The sequence below is a fragment of the Molothrus aeneus genome, chromosome 3 (genome assembly GCF_037042795.1).
Source record: "Molothrus aeneus isolate 106 chromosome 3, BPBGC_Maene_1.0, whole genome shotgun sequence".
Taxonomy (NCBI): domain Eukaryota; kingdom Metazoa; phylum Chordata; class Aves; order Passeriformes; family Icteridae; genus Molothrus; species Molothrus aeneus.
Window position 1 is genome coordinate 13,226,164 of NC_089648.1, and position 22,869 is coordinate 13,249,032.

The window sequence follows — 22,869 nt, forward strand, 5'->3', positions numbered from 1 at the left end:
TTCCTACAGAAGGGGTGGGACTCTGCTCAGATTTCCAAGGAAACCACTCTGGTTACTGGGCAGTTGGCAATTCTTGGATAAGCAGCTGATATTTTTAATCTCAGGAAATATGTAAAATTATTTGCCCTGTGACATGGAAACAATGGATAGGCTGAATTAATAGAATAATTTTAGCTCCATACTTCATCAGCCAGTTTGCAGAGAAGGAAGAACATACGTAGAAGGTGAACATGCTTTGGGATGGATCTATACTGAACTGGAGAAAAAATGGTTGTTGATATAAAAATAACTTTTCAAGACAGTGGAGTGCTGATTCTGAGACACCCATTGTGAAGCACAGGTGTTTCCTTTTGATTTACTGCTAAACTGCTTTCTTTATGACACTCTGTAGTTAAAGTCATCATACAGGTTTACTCAGTTGCTACAGGAGAGAGCTAGTTTGGTCTTGGATTTTTAAGGGTTTTAAATACAAAAATTGTATATTATTTTTCTCTAGATAGTTTGGGGCTAGTTACCAGGTAACATTTGATATTTGTCTTTCTTTCTGTCACCTCTACTATGCCCACTTAGATTGAAGCTGTAAGAGAGCTGTTCAGAAAATCTAAGCATGAAGCTTGCAAGTCTGAGGAAGTCACAGAGTCTAACTCAAAAAACCAAACCATACATCAGTTGTTTTTCAAAATAGGAGTAGATGCAGCTGTTGATGGCTCAGTAGCTGATGCTACTGACCAGTATTTCTGCAAATTGATTCCTGTGTGTGCAGAAAATGTTTGGCTGTATCCCATAGAAGTTTCAATGGCTGTATACAGCTCCTCAGCTTCTAGCTGGTTTTAAACTGGTGATGTCTTCTGACCTTTGGTACATAAAGGGTACATCTGCATGTGTAGCTCTCATTATGATTGAGGCATGTAAATGCAGTATTTTTTCATGTTTGTGTTCAATCAGGGCAATTGCAAAACTGTTAAATTCTGATTGGAAATTTGTTACCTTTGATTTTTATAAAATTGAGTCAGTTTTATTAGTATGTATGAACTTAGCATGTCTGTACAGACATATAACTGTGTATTTTCTATATTGTTGATGTTTTATTTGTTTATTTAGTGTAACTATATAAGGATGTTAATGCAGTTGGGAAATACTTTGTTTATGACATTGTGAGAAGGGCTAGTGTTTTTTGGGATGGAGATTGATACTGGAAAATATGAGGAGACTCTTCAGACCTGAGGTGGAAAGTTTTATGTTCCTCACTGGTATTTCAAATTGGAACATCATTGCTAATACTTGTGGTCTTGTGCTTGTATATTAAATCAGCTGGCATTTTTAATTAACAGTGCTATACCTAACTGACTCAAAATGACATCTCTCTTGTGTAATTTAAGAGAGGAGCCTCAGCCTAAACAGACATTTAAACTCCAGTCTTCTAGAGCAGTAATAACTTCATAGCAGATTGAAAGATATATTGGGAGCAACTGATGGAAATACATATTGTGCTAAATAATTTCCAGTCAGATGTAGTGCTCCATTTTCCAAACTATCAGTGTGAGACCCTTCAGAGTGCAACTCTTTGAAAACAAAGAAATTGTAACAATCACCAGCTCTTACTTCATTCTTGGCCATTAGTAATTAAATCAGTGTAAAGCAGATGTATAATCAGTTTTCCCTTGCCCTACTGCCTGCTCACAAAGGAAAACAACTGGTCGAAGATGCATCTCATTTTAATGTTTGACACCTAGAAGCAATAAATAATGTGTCTGAAACATTAAAAAATTAATCTACTTGCAAACCTGAAGTTACTGACTTGTTAATCTTGGCACAGTAGATTGGGCACCCTGAGTAGCAGCAATTTTGCAGTTAAGCCATCAGTATTAAAAAATCAGTGAAAGTACTTGCTCATCTTCCAGTGAGAGGTTGGTTTGTGGTATGAATAAACAGATGCAAATAAGGTTGATATCCATGTAGAATTAGTTCTTATATGCATTTGGTACATAAATAATGGTGTGTCTGTGTAAATGCTAACATAAACTGTAAAAATGAATGTCCTCTCAAGGAATCTGTAGGGGGAAATGTCCATGTAACAGACTTGCATACCTCACATGTGATGTTTAATTGCAGATGTGGATGCCACCTGTAGTGATTTTGATTTTGGAACAGCTTTGCATATTGCTGCATTTAACCTATGCACAGGAGCTGTCAAGTGTTTACTGGAACATGGAGCAAATCCTGCCTTTAGGGTAAGGAGTTAGATTGTACATTCACCAGAAGGTGAAAAAGGTACCTGGAAATACTGAACAGTCTGTCCAGGATTCTGACCAGCTAAAAGTGTGCTACATGGAGTGTGAGTGCCTCAGAAAAAGATATTTGCAACTTATAGTGGATGATTTTGTATGCTTTGTCCTACTTGTTTGTTGAAGTTTGCATTTTTGTGTCATGGTCTAGTTCATTATTTCAAATAACTTTCAAGAGGTTTTTCTGTTTGTTGTATGAGATTTCATTTGTTAATACTCATGGCTGTCTTGCATCAGCTGAATCCCCATGGCAGTGGGGGATCTTTTCAGAAATGGAGGAGTGCAATCTTTGCCCTCCAGAAGTGCAGTGCTGTGCTTAGCAGTGAGCCTGGTGTTAGCATGAGTAACTGAGAATGCATAAACATCACCTGCTCTCCTTAGTAACCTAATAGTAGGCATAGGTTAGAGTGCAGAGTGTTGCTAATATGTGTCTAATATTGGGTTACTGCCACAATCTTGGGTTTTGATTGAGTTTTGTGTTTGATTTGGGTGTTTGGGTTTTTTTTGTTGTTTGTGTTTTTGGGGGGAAGGGCTTGGAAGGTTTTTTTATTTTAGCAAAACCAGTATTTCAGTTCTCCATTTTCAAATGCAGGGGGTTATTTTAAATGAGAAATCATAGTTGCTTTAAGGATACTCAAAAGTCATTATTTTGTGTAGCACTGTTGCTGTTAAATCTTCTGGAACATTATTGTCCATACAGTTCTTCATGAAATTCAATCTAGATCTCTTGGAGAATGTTGGGTTTCTTTTTGTCTCTCTATTCTGTGTGCATGAATGTGTCTCAAGTTCTCTGGCAGCTGTTAAGTTTGGGAGTCTGTTGTCACAGGCAGTGCTGCTTTGTAGTTGCACGAGCTTTCTGAGCTGCCAGGGGTGGCTGTGCCCTTGAGAAGGGAAATCCTGAGCTTCCTCTGGGCTTCCACCTCTTCCACTTCTCCTTCCTGCCACCGCTCTGCCCACACTTTGTGTTGGCACAGAGGTTTGCAGGGCACCTGGTGGGCTGAACTGTGGGGCTGATGTGACCAAAATAATCTCTAATGTCATGACTACAAACTCAAACTCCCCACTCAACTTTAACCCAGCTATTTCCTGTTTTTAAGGTAGTGTGATTTTTACTTACAGAGTGATTGGAGATTTTTAGGGAATGGTGGGTGTTGAATTGCTCAAACCTGCAATAAAGTTTTGACTAGAGACAGTGTGTGGAATTGGATTATTTGGGAACAGCAGTGTAAATTCTGAGTAAGGATTATACTTTTCTAGCTTTGAGATGGATTGAGAGGGGGTTCAGGAAACACTGAACTTCTAGTCTGTTTTGAAGGGACCAAAACAAATGCAATCTTACTCTGCGTCGCTCCTGCTGGTAATGTCTGAGTCCAGGGGCTCAGTTGAGACAAATGTGGAAGACTGAGATGATTATTTTGCTGCAGATGTGAAAATGGGCAGACAGCCAAAGCTCCACATCAATGGCTTTGCTAAAGAGTGTAGGTAGGACTGTCCCTGGGGCAGCTTGACAGTACCTGCTGTCTGGGCAGCTGCCTGGAGTTGAGGTTGACTCCAGGGGAGCTGGTGCTCCAACAACTTGTCCTGTCACATAGGACATGCAGGGAATCACAGCCATGGCTTCTGGGACCAGGATGTGTTTGGAAAGGACTCTGTCCTTAATCCATCTCTCATAGGATAGTCTGTGCCTAGATAAACCTGAACAGATTTATTCAGGTACTCGTGTGAGCCATCACATTGGCATATTCTATACATGCAACATACATTAATTCAATTTCCTCTTACATTTGGCATAAGCCTCACCAAGGAGCAAGCTATATGCTGGGTAAAGGTAGATTCTTTGGGAGGAGTTGGCATTTTGGTTGTTGGCATTACAGACCAGAAGTCTGCCTTGCTTTCCTAACTCTGTGTTCAGGTACACAGAGAGACACAAGTGTCTTGTTTCAGGTGTTCTGAGTCCTAATCATGTTCTTAAATTTGAAAATGTTGGTGACTTGTCAGTTTCAAAAATGAGATGCTGTACGTACTAGCTGATCTATCTAAGGATGTTTTGGTATCCTTATTTGAAAATGTGGGTTTTTTTCATAGTTGTTTTATATTCTAGGAAAAATATCTAATAAAGAGGATGAAACACTTTGTGAAACACTGTGTTTTCACCTGGTCAGATTTATCTTGTAACAATATTAAACCCTGTGCTATGTTATGTTTCTACAGAATGACAAAGGGCAGATTCCAGCAGATGTGGTTCCTGATCCAGTAGATATGCCACTGGAAATGGCAGATGCAGCAGCCAGTGCAAAGGAAATCAAGCAGATCCTGCTGGATGCAGTGCCTCTCTCGTGTGACATCTCCAAAGCTATGATTCCAACCTATGACCATGTCACAGGCAGGGCCATGCTTTTGTCACTTGGCCTGAAGCTGGGAGATCGTGTTGTTATTGCAGGACAGAAGGTATGGCCATGAACCTGGCACTACTCTCATAGTTCCTGGGGAGTCCCTTTCTTTACCACTTTGGAGACATACCTCGGTTTGGGGGTCTGAAATGCTTTCTGGAAGGTGTGATCTCTGGATGGCAGCAAGGAACTGGTTAGGGAAAGTAATAAGCTGAGGAGTTGTGTGATAAAGTCATTATTATGAAGAGCAGTTTTGACAGGCATAGGCTGCATTTTGTGTCTTTAAATGATTTTTAACAGTCTCCTGTAGTACATCAGCATGGCTCAGATTTTATTAACTTTTTTGGTGTCACATCAAAGTGATGGTAAAGTTGGCAAATTACTTTGTGAGTTGCCCAGCTTTGTTAGGAGTGTGCATTTGTGAAGTACTCCTGATAGTTTCCAGAAGGCAGGGGAAAAACTCTTCAGTTCTGCTTAGCCTATAGTAACCCAATTTCACTGGTGCAATGCAGCTAAAATATTTGAAGCAGTGCTGTGCCAACAGGGTTGTTACATGGTTCTCTGGAAGTATAAAAATGTAGTTAATAGAGGTCCAGCTCAAATGTGAATAGCTCTTTAGAAGCTACCACGATAGCCACCTTTCTAAAAACATTTTAAAACTGTAGCATTAATATTGCATTCAGTATTCAGACTTTTCATTTGCTGTGATAGCAAGGGATCTAAGTGCTAGGACTCTTTCAGAGAAGTACTTTTTTCCTGGTAAATACTGAAAGCATTTTTGAGCAAAATTTTATATTTGAATAGCTTTCACATTAATAGCTTTCCTAATATAACTTCAGATTTGTAACTGTCACAACTGAAAGATTCTAAAGTGATCTCCAGCAAGAGTGTGAAGCAGCTCCCATTGTGTATTTTCATTTGCTGTACTCTTGAAATTGGGTCAGGGAAAGCAAAGGAATCACTAGCTATGCAGAAGGCCTTTTAACTGAAGTATGTACAGAAGCCAATTATTCTTTAAAGACAGAAGTTTCTTTATCAGAAATCACAGTGGCAGCAAGAGGAGATAATATAAGTGCAAGTTAATGGAGGCTTTTGAGCAAGAAAGTGATGAAATTGGTGCTCTTGTATATCTTTCCTCTAAGTAAGGCCCACAGAACAGTTTGTGCTGTAATGTGCTCACTGTGCATGGACAGAGCTGCCTGGGTTTGGTTGCTTTTATTCTTGTAGTTGATCATGCTGTTGCAGTGTTTTTTAAGGAGTTGTTAGAAGCTGTTTTGTGCTGCCAAAGGCCAGCAGGCCTTTGCAGCTAGCTTGTTTTTCTTTAAGGGAGCCAAATCTGTTCTAGAGCAGGGGGGAAGAAGGAATGTGATTGTGCTGTTTGAACTCCCATTTCCACAGCAGCTTTCCTCCCTTCCTTCTTTTGTGTGCGAGGAGCTGTTGTGCAGCACTCCCACATTTCTTCCCACCCCCTTTCTCCCTTTGCCTGAATGGAGAAGTTGTTCTCAGCCCTGCCTTCCCCTCCCCCTCGATACTCCTAAATTCCTGCAGGGTGGAGCAAAAGTGAAAACAGGATGAGTAAAATGGTGCCCTGTTTTTAATCTTCTCCTGGATCAGTTCTCATTCTGTGTCTTAGTTTGGAAAGACAGGTGTCTGCTAAGGAAGGCAGGAGCCTCCCCTGAAATAGAAAATGTAAACCCCCTCCCTCTGAATTGCTATAAATTTTAAATTAAGGGGCTCTCGGGCAAAAATATGGGAGCAGGAATAACAGTTCTTTATTAGGGAAGAAAATAGAAAGATAAAATAAACAATGCAGTAAACCAAAACAACACTGACAGAGTCAGAATATCACCTGACATCCTGCTGGTCAGGGTGTTGGTAGCAGTCCAATTGGATTTGTGGCTGCAGCACTGCTGGAGTGTCAGGTGTGGTTCTCTTGGAGCAGGGATCCTGTAGAAAGGGTGCAGTCTTCCTCTGAAGATCCAGAGGAAGAGGCAGCTGCTGTTCTCTGGGAAAATCCAGTGGAGAAGCCTGCTGGTGTTCCAGAATCTCCAGATTATATCTGGGTAGCAATGCTTAGCTCTTCCCTCTGGGCGGAGCATCTCCCAATGATGTAGTTCTTACCAGCCATGCAGTGACATTCAACAGCCTCTTATCAGCAGATGTCTCCCTGGAGGGAGGAGTGGTTGTGGAAGAGATAAGGAAGACTGCCCACTTAACAGAAGACAACTGCCTATAGATGGCAAATAGAATACAATCTGCCTTCCCCTCCCCCTCGGTACTCCTAAATTCCTGCAGGGTGGAGCAAAAGTGAAAACAGGATGAATAAAATAGTGCCCTGTTTTTAACCTTCTCCTGGATCAGTTCTCATTCTGGAATATGGAAGTGCCCTGGGATGAGGGCACTTGGAACAGCAGCATTTTTTGGAACTATATTTACGGGTTCCTGTTGTCTTTGCTGCTTCTGCAGTCTCCTAATATGTCAGCTTTAATGAAGCTTGAAAGCCAAGCACAGTAGATGCCCGAGGGAGAATGGATTCCTCTCCTGGCTCCTACTGTGCCTGTCATTCTGGTTGTCTTGCAGGGTAGGAAGCTGTGTAAGCAGGTGTTCTTGGGTACGTGATTTGGGGCCCCACAGCTCCACCAGCTCCTGCTCTGCTAGGCTGAGTGCCCATTTGGATCACATCTGATGAAATGGGAGTGAAAAGGGAGAGAAGCAGCTGGGAGAAAACTGCCCCTGCTGTGTCTTGTGCAAGAGAGATCCCCTGCTCCTTGCTTGCACAGGTCCTTGGGCAGAATTGGAGCTGCAGTTTTGCCATCTCCCACCTCTGGTTTAAGATGCTGGCTGTTCTCCTCTCTGCTCAGTAAATGCTCTTTGGCTGGTGCCTGGAAAGTAAGTGGAGGAATTTTAGGAATCTGTGGGGCTGCTTGGCTGAACTTCCCCTGGCTGAATGTGATCCCTGTGTCAGTAGCTAAAAGGTCTCAGTCTAGATTAGTGTGACATACCTGCCTATAACAGTCAAGTTTAAGGAGATCTTCAGCATAAGAGGCCCTGGGTCGTGTTTATTTCTTTACAGACATTAGGAAAGAGTACCTGGAAGGTTTTGTAGTTAAAAAAAAATTGTTTCTATCTGTTTACTCTCTGAGGCTTGGATTAAGTAAGCAGTGGAGTCATAGTGTACAATGAACTAACATTAAGGTCACATGAGATGAGGAAAACTGAGCAACTGAAAGATCAAAGTTTTTTATTACTAAAACTAACTTAAAAAATCAAATATAGAAATGAATTTAAATCAATGTTAAATGCAGCTCTTGTAGTTATTCCTCCCCTGTTTGGTTGAAGTGTGTGAATTTATACTGTATATTTGTGGAGAATGAGGTCTACCAGCAGGACTGGTCTGTCTTGATATTCTTCATATGCTTATCTGTTCAGAGTTTATGGTATTTATTGAAGCAACAGCAAATGTTTAAAACATTTTAAATGTTTAAAACATTTGCTGGCTTTTAAAATTTTGTTTAATCATAAGGAGGGAATCTTTATGAATCTTCTCCAAAGAAAAAATTATGCTCTGAAGTTTCCCCTTGAACCTTTGCTACATATATATATATATATATATATGTGTGTGTGTGTGTGTGTATATATGTGTGTGTATATATATACACTTGTATGTGTGTATCTATGTAAACACAGATTTGTGTAATATTTCTATGGAACCTCCAGTTTAGGAAGATACCTAGCCCTGATTCTGGAATTATTCTTGGATAAACAGTGCAAGTAAAACCTCTCACTGGGCATGTGCTTGCTGACCTAGAGTTGTGTTTACAGTGGTTCTTACTGTCTTATTCTTGTCTCTTGTGGCATCTGTCCATAATGTTTAATGCAAAATGCACACAGAAGGAATAAGACCTTTTGGAAAATGTATTGAGTGATGTTGAAAGGTAGGAATGTGAATAAGTGAGGGAAATGATGTTTTAATTTTTGTGATGACTTGTCTTGCATTTTGGAGATGACTTGCTGTCTCTTTCATAACCGATACTGTTTTCTCATGAACAATACTTTTCTAACAAACCCATTCTGTGTTGATGCTTTTTCTCTTAGGTTGGTACCTTAAGATTTTGTGGCACAACAGAATTTGCCAGTGGCCAGTGGGCTGGTGTGGAGCTGGATGAACCAGAAGGGAAGAACAATGGAAGTGTTGGAAAAGTCCAGTACTTCAAGTGTGCACCAAAATGCGGTATAGCCTTTATTTTATTTTTTCTTCAGTTTTTAAACCCCCACATTTTAAAGAGTACTGGAAGGTTTGAGCTGTTTGGGAGGATAAAAACAGGTAGCAGATTCTGTTGCTTTTCTTCGTAGTGCTTTGTGTGATTTATTGGTTCTTTAGCTGGTCCTAAAGTTTTGGCTGCAGCTATTTGCAAAATGACTGAAGTCACCAACCAGTCAAAATTTCTGGTTCTTTCCTTGAAACTGTGAGATTTCCGTGTTTTTCATTGATATTGTCGAAAGGGCTTGTTTGTACGGTAGCAATACTAGCCATGTTTCTTTACCTGCTTTGTCTTCCTTGGTCAGACATTCCTGCTTGTAGTTGTTTTCTAACTTTGAGCTTGAGGTATTTTAATTAAGGTGCTGTGGCCACACAGGGCATACAAAGGTGGTGTCTTTTGTAGCAGTGGAGACTGAACGTTACTGTTAGGATAAAAAGGAGATTCTAATTGATAGTCTGAGTGTTTCCAACTATTCTGTTCAAGTTGCTTGATAAGGATTTTGATTTCACTGTTCTCTTGAGCTTGTCCTTCCTACCCTGCAAGTGCTTTGTCAGCATAGCAAGTTATGATGGTGGCTAAAAAAAATCCCTGAATTAATTGGCGTGAGAGAGTAGCTGCAAAGTTTCATTACTTTACCATTATCCATGGTTCTTTGTTGGCACATACGACTTTTTCTCTAGGTATCTTTGCACCCCTTTCCAAAATAAGCAAGGCTTCTGATCACAAGAAAAGCTCCGTACGAAGCTCTTCCACGCGCTCTTCGCCTTTGGTCAAATCCAAGAAAGTAGATGTGACACACATAACTTCCAAAGTGAATTCTGGTGAGTATTTTCTTCCATGTTGACACAGGATGGAGAGATGCTAATCTTCAAGAATTAGTAAATCTTGGTATTAAAATTCTTGTTTGGAGTTAGTTCATAGCCTGGGACGAGGTGATAAGGTATTCATTAACTCCATGTTGTCCTGGTTGGAAGTTCACTGGCCTGTGGAGTGGTGCTGGAAGGACGTTGTGTGGAGCTGTGATTACAGTGATCTGATGTACTGTGACAGTTTCTACTCTTTACATACTCTATATAGAGAACCTCTCACCACAACATTTATTCTTGAGCCATTAAAGTAATTTCTAATTGGCTGTGATAACAGTTAAGTGTCTCAACCTAATGCGGTTCTATTTACTAAGATATTCCTGGAGAATTTGCAAGGAATGAAAATCTAGTAAGTAATCTATACACCTTTATGCCTAGAAATTGAAGAGATGTATTTTCTTTCTATAAAGAAACTATTTAACTCATTGTGTTTTATCTGTTAATTAAATTATCTGAGTAAAACCAGTGCCAAATTAGAAGAGAGAGGTTGTCCTTGTAATAAGGCCACACTCTGATTGGAGTTACGGGCTCAGTCTCTGGCTCTGGTTTACTTTCTTAGTAATTTGCTCAAGTTACTTAATCCTTCTGTGTAAGTTCCCTCCCTGTGGAGTGAGTGATCCATGTTTTCTGACTGTTCAGGTTCCAAGCTGTTTGGAGAACAGGCTCTTCCCTGCTGTGGCCCTGCCCCTCTTCACTGCATGGCAGTGCTGGCCATGCATAATCTGGCCCCCCATGTTTGGCTGCCTATGTAATAATGTCAGTAAATATTTCATTGGCATTTCTTCTGCCTTTGAGACCTGTTCAGGTGACTCACACTAAGGCAGCACAGCTTAAGGGATGGAAGATAACACACATTCCCATTGAATTTACCCAAGCACCCTAAAACACTGCACACTTTACCTGTAATATGCAGGGTATAGAAGCAATGCAGCAGGCTGGTGCCAGGAAAGGATGCATTTTGACAACTTTTTTGGATGACTTATGTGACTTTTCTCTGCATAGATTGAGTGGGGAGTAAGTTTCTGTATTTACAATTAGCACAAGATTCAAGCTATTTATAAATGGGCATCTTGCATAAAAAGCTTCTAGGGATAAGCAGTTTGTTAGGAGTATTGCTCAGGAGCAGATCTGAGCTGCCTTCTTTTGTTAAATGTTTTTCTGTGTTTGATTCACTTTGCTGTGAACTGTTTGTAACCCATTAAACTGTAATGGGAGGGACTTTTCCTTTGTCACTGACCTAGTTCAATCAAAACCCAATTTTTCTGTCCCAAAGGTGCAGTTGTGTCTTTGTAAAATCTAAACATTTGATACCTTGCTTTAAGGTAGAAATCAGAGTCAGTTAAGCATCATCTGCCCAGGAGAGCTTACATCCACTGGATGTGAGTGTCTGGAAGCTGCTGTGTGCAGGGAACACAGCACAGAATTCCATGGCAATGAACATGCCTGGCTGAGTGGCTGGCAGGAGTGGGGCAAGGACAAAGCTGCAGAGGCAGAACTTGGGTTTGCAGTGTTTATGTGCATCACCAGGTCACGTTTCTTTCCTTTAAACTTCCTCCCTGGAATACATTGGTTTATAATAATTTGAGAAAAATTAATATGCTTTTTGTAGATAAGGTTATAAGCTGCAAAGTAAAATATACTTATAATGTTGTATGGGAGTTTTGAAATTTTATTTGGTTCTACTGGATTTGAATAATCCATCAGATTGATGAGAAAAGATCTTTTTCAAGTTTCTAGGAAAAGGATTACTGAGATAAAAATACGAAATGTATTATCAGTCACAAATAATTAGTTTTTTGATCTGATCCCTTAATGGCCATAAAAATTTGGGAAATACTCTACATTCACAAACTAGTTCAGTCCCTGTGGCTGAATTAAGCTGAGAGATGTAGTTAAATAAAACAGATGTGATTTTTTTCTTTCATGACAGGGAAGGGATAAATCATAGATAAGCTTGTTCTTCATTGATTTAAGGTAGGAAACTGTCAGAAATGCAAAATGAGTGTTTGCAAATTATAACTTAGGTGAGAGTATGAGTTCCTACACATATCACAACATTGCTGCTCTGAGAGTTAGGCTCTTCAAAATCATACTGGCATGCTTACATCATTATTTGTAGTCTGAATGAAGATTTGATCTCAAATCTCTCTCACAACCTTGATGTGTAATCTTTAAAGCAGAAATTATGAAATGAATACTGGTGAATAGTAGACCTTAAGTCTATGAAAGTGAATGTTATAGATATGAATGTTTGAAAGATTTAAATAAAAGTCCTTCAATATAAAATTAGTATTTTATAAACCATTTGTTTATTGTTTGGCAAGATAGTTTGGACTGGTTTAATGTGTTAAGGGGTTTAATATCTGTGCTTATCTATCAAAACAATTCTGCAGTTCTCGTTTTACCCATTTGTCAAGTGTCTAAGGAATTGTACAGTTTTATCAATTTTTTCATGCATCCAGTAATCTGAAAATCTGCAAAAATTGTTTTTGTATGTGACTTTCTGTAAAATGATTGTTACTTGTTAGGATGTGTATATTTAATTGTATATATTCTTTTTATAGGCTTAAATATTGCAAAAAGAGACAGTGCTTCTGAAAACAACTTTCTGACTGCTAACAGGGGAAAAACTGTACCTGCAAAAGATGGTAATGAAATAATTTTAATTTTTTTTTTAACATGTTAAGAAAAATTCTTTGTATGGTAGAAGCAGTATTATTGCTGCCGTACCTCTGTAAAAGCCCTGTATCTTCACTGTAGAAAGAAGCTGCCATGCTTGTTCAATTCAAGTCTCAAGCAGCTGTAGGTATTTGGTTTTCTAGGAGCAAAGTAATTCGTGTGGATGTTTGGCTGGTGTTCTGTGTTGGTTTGGTAACCACCTCTGTCTGAACACTTGGGCAGGAACAGAGGAAAGCCCTTAAAGCTGGCTCTTAGTAAATGATCTTGCAGAGGATCTGCAGAATTACCAGCTGAGGTTTTTGAGGGAGACCTTTTACCCTGTGTTGTTGCTGCCTCGATTTTAATATTCTGAAGGCTTTTTTCCTCTCCTCTATCTTTATGTTCATGCTTCTGTAATAAAGCATTACCATCTAACAGTGCTTAACAGTCTTGGTGTTGTGTCATGGCAGACTCACAAGAACAGGCTTCAAATATGAAAAGTGAAACTAACTTTTAAAGAGTGCCTTTTGCATGTGAATCATTCTCTGCAATTATCTGGTTTCACAATTAGATAACTTCTACCACAGCAGTACTTTGCTGAACTTGAAACACAAAGGGACCTTTCAGCTATCTTGAACAAACCCTAAAAGTTGTGTTTCCTTTGAAGTTTTGTCTACAAAATCTTACTGTGTTGGTAAAAGCAGAGTTTATTTGGATTAATTTGAAGTGTGAATTTGAATACTCCTTCTTTAAGGCACAGAATCACAGAATAGTTTGACTTGGAAGACCTTAAAGATCATCAAGAGTCATTAAATATCATCACCCAACTTGTCTGGGTAACCTGTTCCAGTGTCTCCCACCCTCACAGGAAAGAATTTCTTCCTAATATCTAAGCCTCCTTTCTGTCAGTCTGAAGCCTCTACCCCTTGTCCTGTCACTGCTTCCCCCCATGAACAGTCTGTCCATCTGTCTTGGAGGCCCCCCTCAGGCACTGAAAGGACACAGTGAGATTTCTCTGGGGCTGCCAAGCCCAGCTCTCTCAGCCTTTCCACACAGAAGAGATGCTCCATCCCTCTAAACATCTTCATGGCCTCCTTTGGACTGGCTCCAGCAGGTCTGTGTAGGAAGCATCTTTTTATAGCTTCTGTGAGTGAACAGTTGTGAATTCAGAAAAGACAACAACAACTGGATTTATAAAATATGACTTAGGAGTAAAGACTTGAAATTTGTGATTGTGTGATTAAAAAGCCAGAAGATGAGAGGCATAAAACTGGAAGCTTTGGAATACAAGGGGTGATATAACCCACTCTGCATGTATAGTGGGAGTAAAAAACCTTGATTTAAACTGCTGGTGATTGAGGTTTTATACTGGGGGGGAACCCTGTAAGGGATAATTATGTGGTGAGATACACTGCTGAGGAAGTCTTGAGATTTCCCTGATGGGAAGTTTTTAAGAACAGGCCAAATACTCACCTGTCAGGAGTGTTGTAACAAATAATTGTTTTGCCTGAAGGAAAAAGAATCAATTATATGGCCTGCTGAAGTCCTTTCTGCTCTTCCTTCTCCCATGCTGTGATTTCCCACAAAATGAAGTATCTTGATGACAGGTTTAGTTGGAGCAGTTCCTGTTGCATCCCTGTAAAAATGGTGGTCTGACCTCCAGTGAATCCATCCCTGGACTGGCTTTTAAATAAGAACATGTAGCGTGTGTCTGCAAATGTGCATGTGTATTTGTGCCTTGGATATGGAGCTGAAGTTTGCTTGTTTAGTCACTATTTAGTCAGTAATTTGAATTTTCTTTATTGTAGCCTAACTGCAGTGAGTATTTCAGTCTTCAGATTTCTGTCCTCAGCTTTTGTTTGGACCCACTGCCTTTGCCTTTCCTCAGTTCTTCCTTACTGTTTCGGAAAATTGGAGAATTAAATTAGATAGAACAAATGAACCCTGTGTTGATACCAAGCTGTTTGCCAAAACTAATGGATTAAGCTTCTCAAAAGTCTGGAAAGTTTGATAAGCAATATTATCTTAATTTTTCACATTGATAAGCTGAGGCATAGATGAGTCTTGCTGTACCCTGCCTCATTTTGGGTAGAAGGGGTTAAGAAAGGGGAGAAGAGGAAGAGCCTTGAAAAGGAAGTAGGGAAGAAGATGAACATAAGTCTTATTGGACAGTTTAGACTTTAGGGTTTGCAAATGGAAATAAAAGTGATTTATTTCCCATTCTTGTTTTATAGTACAGATTTTAATATTAATACAGTATGTAATGGAATATAGTAGGCTTTAATCCAGGCAATAATTCACTCACATAATATCACCTTCCTTCCACTTCTCATCAAATCTTTAGTAGGCTGGATGCTGAAAGGCTGGTGGTATGATCTCTTACTACTAAAGCTCACATATTTTAATAAATATGCTTGGGACTGTTTAGATGAACTTTCATAGAATAATAAAGATGGGCTTTTGGAGACCTCTTCTAGCATCAGCTATCGCCACATTCCCAAGGCAGGGTCATGTGCACCCATGTCATTCCTGACACGTGTTTGTGCAAACACTGCATAACAAGTTCTAACTTTGGCTCTTCACTTGTATTCTGTGGTCCATGGACAGCAGATAACTTCAACATTACAAAAGCTTTCCCTTCTGCCTAATCTGTCCTTTTCCAAATTATAACCCCTGAAGGACAATTTTCATTTATGTCTTTAGGTTTTCCTGGGTACAGCAGCTCTTCCTCTTCGACTGCCTCCTTGGAAGGGAAACGGAACTACTCCAAGAAGAGGAACTCAACAAGCAGCAGTAAAAAGGCCCTGACCAGAGTGTCTTCTGCCTCATCTAAGATTAGTGCTGGTATGGTCTGTTGCATTGAGGTGTATTTTCACAGGGTGGAGTTCACTGCTATGCTAAGTACTTATGTAGAACTGCTTGTGTTGTTTCAGAATGTGAGTTAGTTCGAGAAAGACACTTGTGAAGTAGTTTAACCATAAACCTAAGTTTGGCAACTTCTAGAAAGATTTTTGTGATGTCTTCAAGATGCAAAGTGTTTTTACAGTTGGCCACTGTACCTTTTCAGAGCAGAGAAAAGGCTGTAGTTCAGTTTTTGTGCTGCACAAAGCAAGTTTTTGTCTAAGCAAAATTTGTGTTGCCATGTGTGGAAGGTACACTGCATTAGAGATAAATACTCTGTTCACTAATCATTTGGCTTGCTATTGAAAGCTTTCTTAAAGATTTAATCTCACTAATTTCAGATCTTGTTCTTGTCTTGTTCAGGGTTGTATAGTTCCCCAACCACGAGGAAAAATGCTCTTGATGGAGAAATCCAGGTTGGAGACAGAGTACTGGTGGTGGGACAGAGAACAGGCACTGTTAGATTTTGTGGGACAACAAAATTTGCACCAGGTATGTGCAGTACTCTGTGTATGTCCAAATCAGTATGGAATAGCTTACATGTGAGCACATGAGTGGAAATCCATCTTTTCCCTCGCTCCTTCCAAAAGAATTCTAAATTTAAATTGGTTTGTTTCCAAGTTTGTTCTTTCTCTCTCTCTCTCTCTTCCCCTCTCCCTTTTATGTTTCACTGAATATGTTTTTTCTTTAATATAACTGTCAGGAAAAAATAATGGTTTAAAATGTGACTTTTATTTGTCCACTTTACGTAGGAGAGATACTTTGATGTTGAAGTTGTAGGTATTAAAGAATCACAGAATATTCTGGGTTGGAAGGAACCCACAAGGATTACAGAGTCCAGCTTCTTAACAAAGCTTTTTGAAATTCCTCAGTTTAGTCTCTGAAGTGGTATGTAGTTTATTGAGCTCACATTCATTTACTCCTTACTTTTTGTATTAAGGCTTTTTGACACAGCTTGTCTCTTGCAGTAGTGGCACTCTTTGCCATGTACCAGTCTCATTTCTTAACTTATTGGCATCTTTAGGAGGGTAGCTGTGAACATTAAAATTTTAACTAACAAACCTTTAGGTCACAAGATTAATAAAATTCCAAATACCTCAAGAAGCCCCAACTCCTACCACCATTTTCTTATCCTTCTCCCTTTCAGCTTCTCCCTTCCCCTTGCTAAAAACCACTTTGCAGTGAAGCCAAGTGCTGTCAAAGGCAGCCAGTTGTTCTGCATTGTGGAAATCAGTTTTGAATCTAATATTGTAACCAAATTTATCTTCTCTGTGGCCCTGTCTATAATCTTTCTGCAAGAGTAATGCAGAAGCATTGGTAAGTGATGGTGTGAGCACCTGCTCTGGCTGAGGGCTGTGTCATTGGTGGGTGTCTGGCAATGCTCTGTGGCGACACTGGGTGGCATCAGCATTTAAAAAACCCCATCAGGATGCAAGGTCGTGGTACAGGCTCTGTATTGTTTCATCCCTGCCCCGTTCCCACTTTCACTGTGGGCAGCCCTTGCTCAGGTACTGCAGTGCCCTGAGGGACACTTCAATGCCACCCCTCTTTGTGTTGTTGCTGAGGGAAGTGATCAGGGAGAAAAGGGCTGTTTCCCACATACACTGACAACTGTGAAATCTGAAAGCTGTTTGACAATGTGAAGTCTCCTCCCTCTCTGCTTTAAATCAGGAACATAATTTTTTGGAGGAAAACACGCTATTGTAAGAAGTGAGGATGGAAAGATGACAAATCATCACCATTTGCTAACCCAGTAATTTATAGAAAATGTAGCAGATGCATGTTTAAGTATTTCAGTTCTAATTTGTATCAAAGCTCTGGAACTTATCCAAGGTTTGTTCCTTCTGCTGCAATGCAGATCTTTATTTAATTCTAAAAGTGGGAAGGGGGGAACTTCTGATATACTGAGCCCTTCTAATTCATAAGCTGTCATTCTTGAGTTTCTTGAGCTGATAATTAGAGTTACGGTTTTATCCAATGCCTTAGTACCAAGTGACTTGTATTAAATTCTGAATCTTCTGGGGATGGATAGCATAAGGACTACTAATGGAGTATGAAATTTAGCACCTTTGTGTAATTAGCTCACATTTATCACAGGTTATGAATGATCAAGCTCGTTAACATCTTGCTGCCTATTCAGTGTTCTGTATGAAATTAATTGATGGCCAGTCCCAATTTTTGCACTCTTCTCCTGATATCACACGACCAGCCTTGCAATTTGTATTAATTATAACTTGCTAGAAAGAGGGAAGGAATGAATTAATATCAAAACTTTAATTTTACTGTTGATGATCTCAGATGAGGCATAAACCATGTGGTCAGAGGAGTGAAGAGGTAAATGTGAAACAGCAGTGCTGCTCTTTGCTGTCTCCTTGTTGTCCAGTAGCCAGTAATGCTCAGTAACATTCTATTTTACTTTAGTATGTATATGTATATATATATATATATATATATTCCTCAAATGTTTTAACTTTTTTGTATTAATTAAAATGTCAGTAATTTTATTGAAAGCATATAAAATGCTGAGATAATTAGATCTATTAGGTTACAATTTTTGCATAATTGCATAGATAGCTATTTTATAATATTCCTATTTACTGTTAGCATCTTGATATTTTCTGACTAGAAACTGTTATCCTTGATGTGTGTGAATGCCAACTGTGCCAGTGGTCAAGATGAAGAAAAGCCTGTAGTATTTTGTTCCAAATGCCCTGGTTTTACTGTTTTGCAATGTAGGGTTCTGGTGTGGGATTGAACTGGACAAGCCCCACGGGAAGAACGATGGCTCCGTGGGAGGAGTGCAGTACTTCAGCTGCCTTCCCAGATATGGCATATTCGCACCCCCATCTCGTGTACAGAGGTGAGCACTGCAGCTCTTGTCATGTTGGGGTTGCCAAATGATTTCTTAATACATTTTCCAACGTGGAACAAATTTTTGAACATATACAGAAGATACAAATATTTTCTTCTGCAAATGTAAGTTTATAATCTCCATTAAAAATATGGTGGTTTTAGATCAGCTTTTTGAAAGCAGAGTGTAAAACTAGAGACATATCTCTCTGTTTCTCTTGAAACTACCTGAAGTATTTTTATTCCAGGGCCTCTGATACTCTGTGTTCATTAAACCTTAATTTCATGAATTAAACCTTACTTTCATGACCCAATCCAGATGGTTTCTCCTAAATTCAATTATAAAACGAAATTGCCCTTGCACATGACTAAAAAAGGCTCTTTTTATCCCAGCTAACTGCACAGAGGATCCAAAGCCTGCACCACTTGCTTGTAGTCTCTTCCTTAGCTTCCAGGAAAAGCATCCAAGGAATTCTGTACTCTTTCCTCCTGTATGTTGTTACTCTGCCAGACATGTTCTTGCTTTTATTTCTCTGAATAAGCCAGCTTAGGCAGACTCTTAGGAACTTGCCTCAGAATCATGCCTGCTGTCTCAGTGAGTGAGAGGCAAGTAACTCAAATACTCTGACTTTCTCCAGGCACTTCTTGCACAGTAGCCTGAGTGCAGCAGGAATGCTGGTGTCTCTTGGGGGCAGATGGAGAAGGAAAGAATGAAAACCTCATCAATATTTGACAAGAAGCCAGTAGCTTTGTTCAGAGTTGAGTTGAAATGACCTCTTCATTGTGTTATTGCTTTTCAGACTGACTGGTTCTCTGGATTCTCTCACAGAGACTTCGTGGAGTAAAGTAACTCACACTTTTCCAGGTAGGAGCGGCAGACATTGGGATTTGGGTGAGGCAGGCCCTGCTCTGCAGCCTGAACCATCTGCACAAAGCCAACCTCTCTCTTCTCCTGAAGAGATTTTCAGGGACCCCAAATGCCAGCCGACAGTCTGGCTGCTCCCTTTCTAAAAATCTAGCCTGGAGAAGGAACTGTGGAGTACTGTATTGATCTTAACACTTTCCTGGCAGAAAGAATTGTCAGTTATGATTGCTGGCAGTCTTCCCTTACTGCTAATACTGCTTTCTAATCAGAGGGAAAGGGAAATGGAACCTGCTCCTTAACACAAATTGAGATTGATGAAGGGATCAGTGGGGGGATGTGCCTATGAAATTACTAAAACTTGTGTGAGGTACTTGAAGTAGTTGGTTTTCTTTTCCTCTACTTTAGCTTCTCGTTAAAAGACCTTCAAATTGCCCTTGTTTGGTTTGTTTAATTTAATTTCTGTTCCTTCTGAAAAGACAAACATATTATAGGCATATATGTTTGTGAGGAATTTCATCATTTAATTTCCAAATTAGAGGGGAGAATGTGCAGCAAATGTAGTGGAAGCAGTATAAAAAAACCCATAAAGAATACATGTTCATAACAGTGGGTTTTTTTTCCTTAAGAAGTCCTACACAGCTTATTAATCTTTCCACTCAGGTTTTAGACGCAGTCTAAGCAGCACTTCTGCCTCTTCACAAAAGGAGATAAACAGAAGAAATGCCTTTGTTAGGTGAGTGTTATGAGTTTCAAGTGGTTGTAGCTTTGCTCAAAAAAAACCCTTCATGCATACAGGATATCTAGACCTTTACATGTTCTTTTTTTTTTCCAAAATGAACCAGTAGTACACTGTTTTTCCATGGGCATCCAGGAGTACAGTCCTAGAATTCAGGTTGGCATTAAAGTTGTTTTCCAATCATATTCTCCAAATTCTTGTGTTTTCACAAAGCTGGGTGAAGTTCAGAGGCTCTTGGTAAAGGACTTCACTTTGTTCTGGTGATCCTGACTGACAGTTGTATGTTAAAAGTTGTTTCAGTTAAACTGTTTTGAGCCCCAAATAAAATGTTTTGTATGGCTTAATTTACCAATACTATCACCTGCTGTAAATACTGTAGATCGTAGCACTGGGTGAAGGAAATTGCTTTTCCAATACTTGAGACTGCGGAGTGCAGCAGCCTGTTACTGTTATTTCATGGTTTGTTAGTTACATGAGATCGAACCCAGTTTTTCTAAAAAGGGATTTGAGGGTGTGTTTTTTCCCCCATGCACTTCCTTGAATTACAGATTCCCCTTGGATGTTTTATAACAGAAAAAAAGACTTTTTTTGTTCCCTTTCTTTTCTGGCTAGGTCCAAGAGCTCCGTGCTGCGGCGCAGCTGGAGCAGCAGCAGCAGCAGCGCAGCTCCCTGCGAGGGGCCCGTGAAGCTGCACGAGGGCTCCCAGGTCCTGCTGAGCAGCTCCAACGAGATGGGCACCATCAGGTACATCGGCCCCACGGACTTTGCCCCGGGCGTGTGGCTGGGGCTGGAGCTCCGCAGCGCCAAGGGCAAGAACGACGGCTCGGTGGGGCAGAGGCGCTACTTCAGCTGCAGGCTGAACCACGGCGTGCTGGTGCGCCCCAGCAGGGTCACCTACCGCGGCATCAACGGCGCCAGGCTGGTGGATGACATCTGCTGAGCCCCACGCAGCGCGGGGAAGGAAGGAGGATTTCAAAGCACAAAGGAACCCCGCCTAGAACGCAAACGTGTTTCAGGATCTTTACATCTGCATTTGTGTTTTACATATAAAAGTGTATATGTATGTGTGTGTATATAATATATATATTTTCTATAAATATATATATATATATATATATAAAATAGAGAGATAAAAAAGTGTTCAGTCATGTTAAGGAGTAAAACCACTGTTAATTTTCTCTTACTTTAATGACCCTTGCCTGGAAGGTTATTAAAGCATCTTGGGTTTAAGATGCTGCATCATTTGAAAACCATTCCAGTTGGAGAACAAGAGTGTCTGCAGCATTCTCTAAAGCTCCTGTGTGGTTCATGCAGTATTCAGAGGGTTTTTCTCCATGTAGTAATGAACTGGAAATGTTTGTGCTTTGCCTGCTTTTGACAGACGAGGTGGTTGATGGGTGACATTAGCCTGGTTCATGGGCACTTTGTCAATTCCAATACCAGCTGCTAGCAATAAAAAAGGAGGAAAAGTAAAAGCCAAACCCCCCCACCCTTCCCACCCTTTTCCAAAAAGTTGTGGAGTATTTTTGCATTTTACTGTTTAGATCTCTCTTCCTCTTTCCCCCTCCTTCTCTCCTCCTCTCCATAATACAAAAGGGCTGATAAATACAAGGATTTGCCCCTCTCCTAGTGCAGAGCAGCAATTAATAAGCCTTTAAAAAGCACAAATATGCTGCATGTCAGTCTGTACAGTAACAAGCACTTTTTGTTCTGCATTTGTAGAACGAGCTACTTAAAAGATGCACTCTTTAAAATAATGCACTTTGCACTCTCCTGGAGAGCTTACCCTCATTTTTAGAGACTATTTTTTTGTTTGGGGTGCTGCAGGCAATGAGTATCACAGTTGTAAAATGCAAATAAACCCAGAGTGGAAGACATAATTCCCTTATCATAAATATTAAGTCTGTATAAATACAGCAAAGTAATTCCTGCCAATGGTATGGAACAGATACAGGGTTTTCAAGCAAGCTGTTGCCATTATTTGATTAGTTTGTGACACTGTTTCTTTTTGTTTGCTTTGGAACAGTTTCCAGTATAATTTTTTTGTGAGATCTTATGGTGACTTAAGGATAATTTTAGGTACAGCACTGTAATGGGCCTTTGTGTGACATCATTTGTGTATCAGCCTTTTAGAACAGCTAATCTTTTGTCCATGTTTTAAACATAGAATGTATTTTAATTGCTCAGCATATGTAAACATTATCTTAACTGGATGGGTTTGTGTTCCAGAACAGTCCTTTTAAATTATTTGCTTGCTCTTGCCTACTTGAAGAAGTGATACTTTACATCATAATAGCCTATTTTTAGACAGAATCCTGCTGCTGTAACCTTCTTTTAAATGTTGCTGTAGTTATTTTTCCGATCTGTATTTAAAATAATGCATATTGTATTCTAACTCATGGGAATTTTAATTGAATATAGAAGCTGTAAATTTTGAATGTAAAAAAAAAAGAGTAATGCTTTATATTTAGAGATGCAGATATTCAGTGATGTACTGAACTTTATCTGTCTAATAACTGTTTCCTGCTGATATTAATAAAATGAAACCCTATTAAATAGTAGAGCAAAAAGAATTTTCATGGAGTCTTTACAGAATGTACATTTCTTACTTCTGTTCTCCTGTATAAATTAAATGCAGGGAGCTCAGTGAGCTGTGATCCAGAAGGTTTTCTCTCTCCTCGCTCTTCAGCACAGAACTGCCAGCTCCAAGCAAAGCAGTGGAGTTTCTGTGAGGAGACACTCATTACCAGGAATGCTCTTTTCCCTGCCTGACCAGATGGAATGGGGTGGAAGTGCTTTATCTGAGGGGTAGCTGGAGTTCTCCAGGAGGAGCTATGGGAAGAAGTGTGTGGGTGAGGCAGCAAGGTGGGGCAGCTTGTTGGGAGCCACAGCATTTCTGTGTGGTCTGTCTTGCACAGATGATTTAGTGGGAGCTTGTTTTTGCTGCAGGGCTGTCAGGCTGCAGCTTGCACAGCTCTGCAGCTCCACACAGTTCAGCTGGAAGCAGGGCCTGGGCCTCACTGAAGCTGCCTGATGGAGGGAGAGGGCACAGGCAC

General features: G+C 40.0%; 1 protein-coding gene across 5 annotated transcripts in view; it reads left to right on the plus strand.

The window, feature by feature from the left end:
• Nucleotides 1-22,386, plus strand: part of CLIP4 (CAP-Gly domain containing linker protein family member 4) — a 32,571-nt gene extending 10,185 nt beyond the window's left edge. For all 5 annotated transcript variants that reach the window (XM_066546303.1, XM_066546302.1, XM_066546306.1 and 2 more), the window contains 11 exons: nt 2,113-2,231; nt 4,497-4,733; nt 8,771-8,906; nt 9,618-9,758; nt 12,368-12,451; nt 15,165-15,305; nt 15,726-15,854; nt 18,099-18,222; nt 19,013-19,077; nt 19,738-19,810; nt 20,426-22,386. In XM_066546303.1, coding sequence (XP_066402400.1) covers nt 2,113-2,231; nt 4,497-4,733; nt 8,771-8,906; nt 9,618-9,758; nt 12,368-12,451; nt 15,165-15,305; nt 15,726-15,854; nt 18,099-18,222; nt 19,013-19,077; nt 19,738-19,810; nt 20,426-20,753 — 1,577 coding nt within the window. In that variant the 3' untranslated portion in view covers nt 20,754-22,386. The remainder of the gene's footprint in view (nt 1-2,112; nt 2,232-4,496; nt 4,734-8,770; nt 8,907-9,617; nt 9,759-12,367; nt 12,452-15,164; nt 15,306-15,725; nt 15,855-18,098; nt 18,223-19,012; nt 19,078-19,737; nt 19,811-20,425) is intronic.
• The last annotated feature ends 483 nt before the right edge of the window (nt 22,387-22,869 follow it).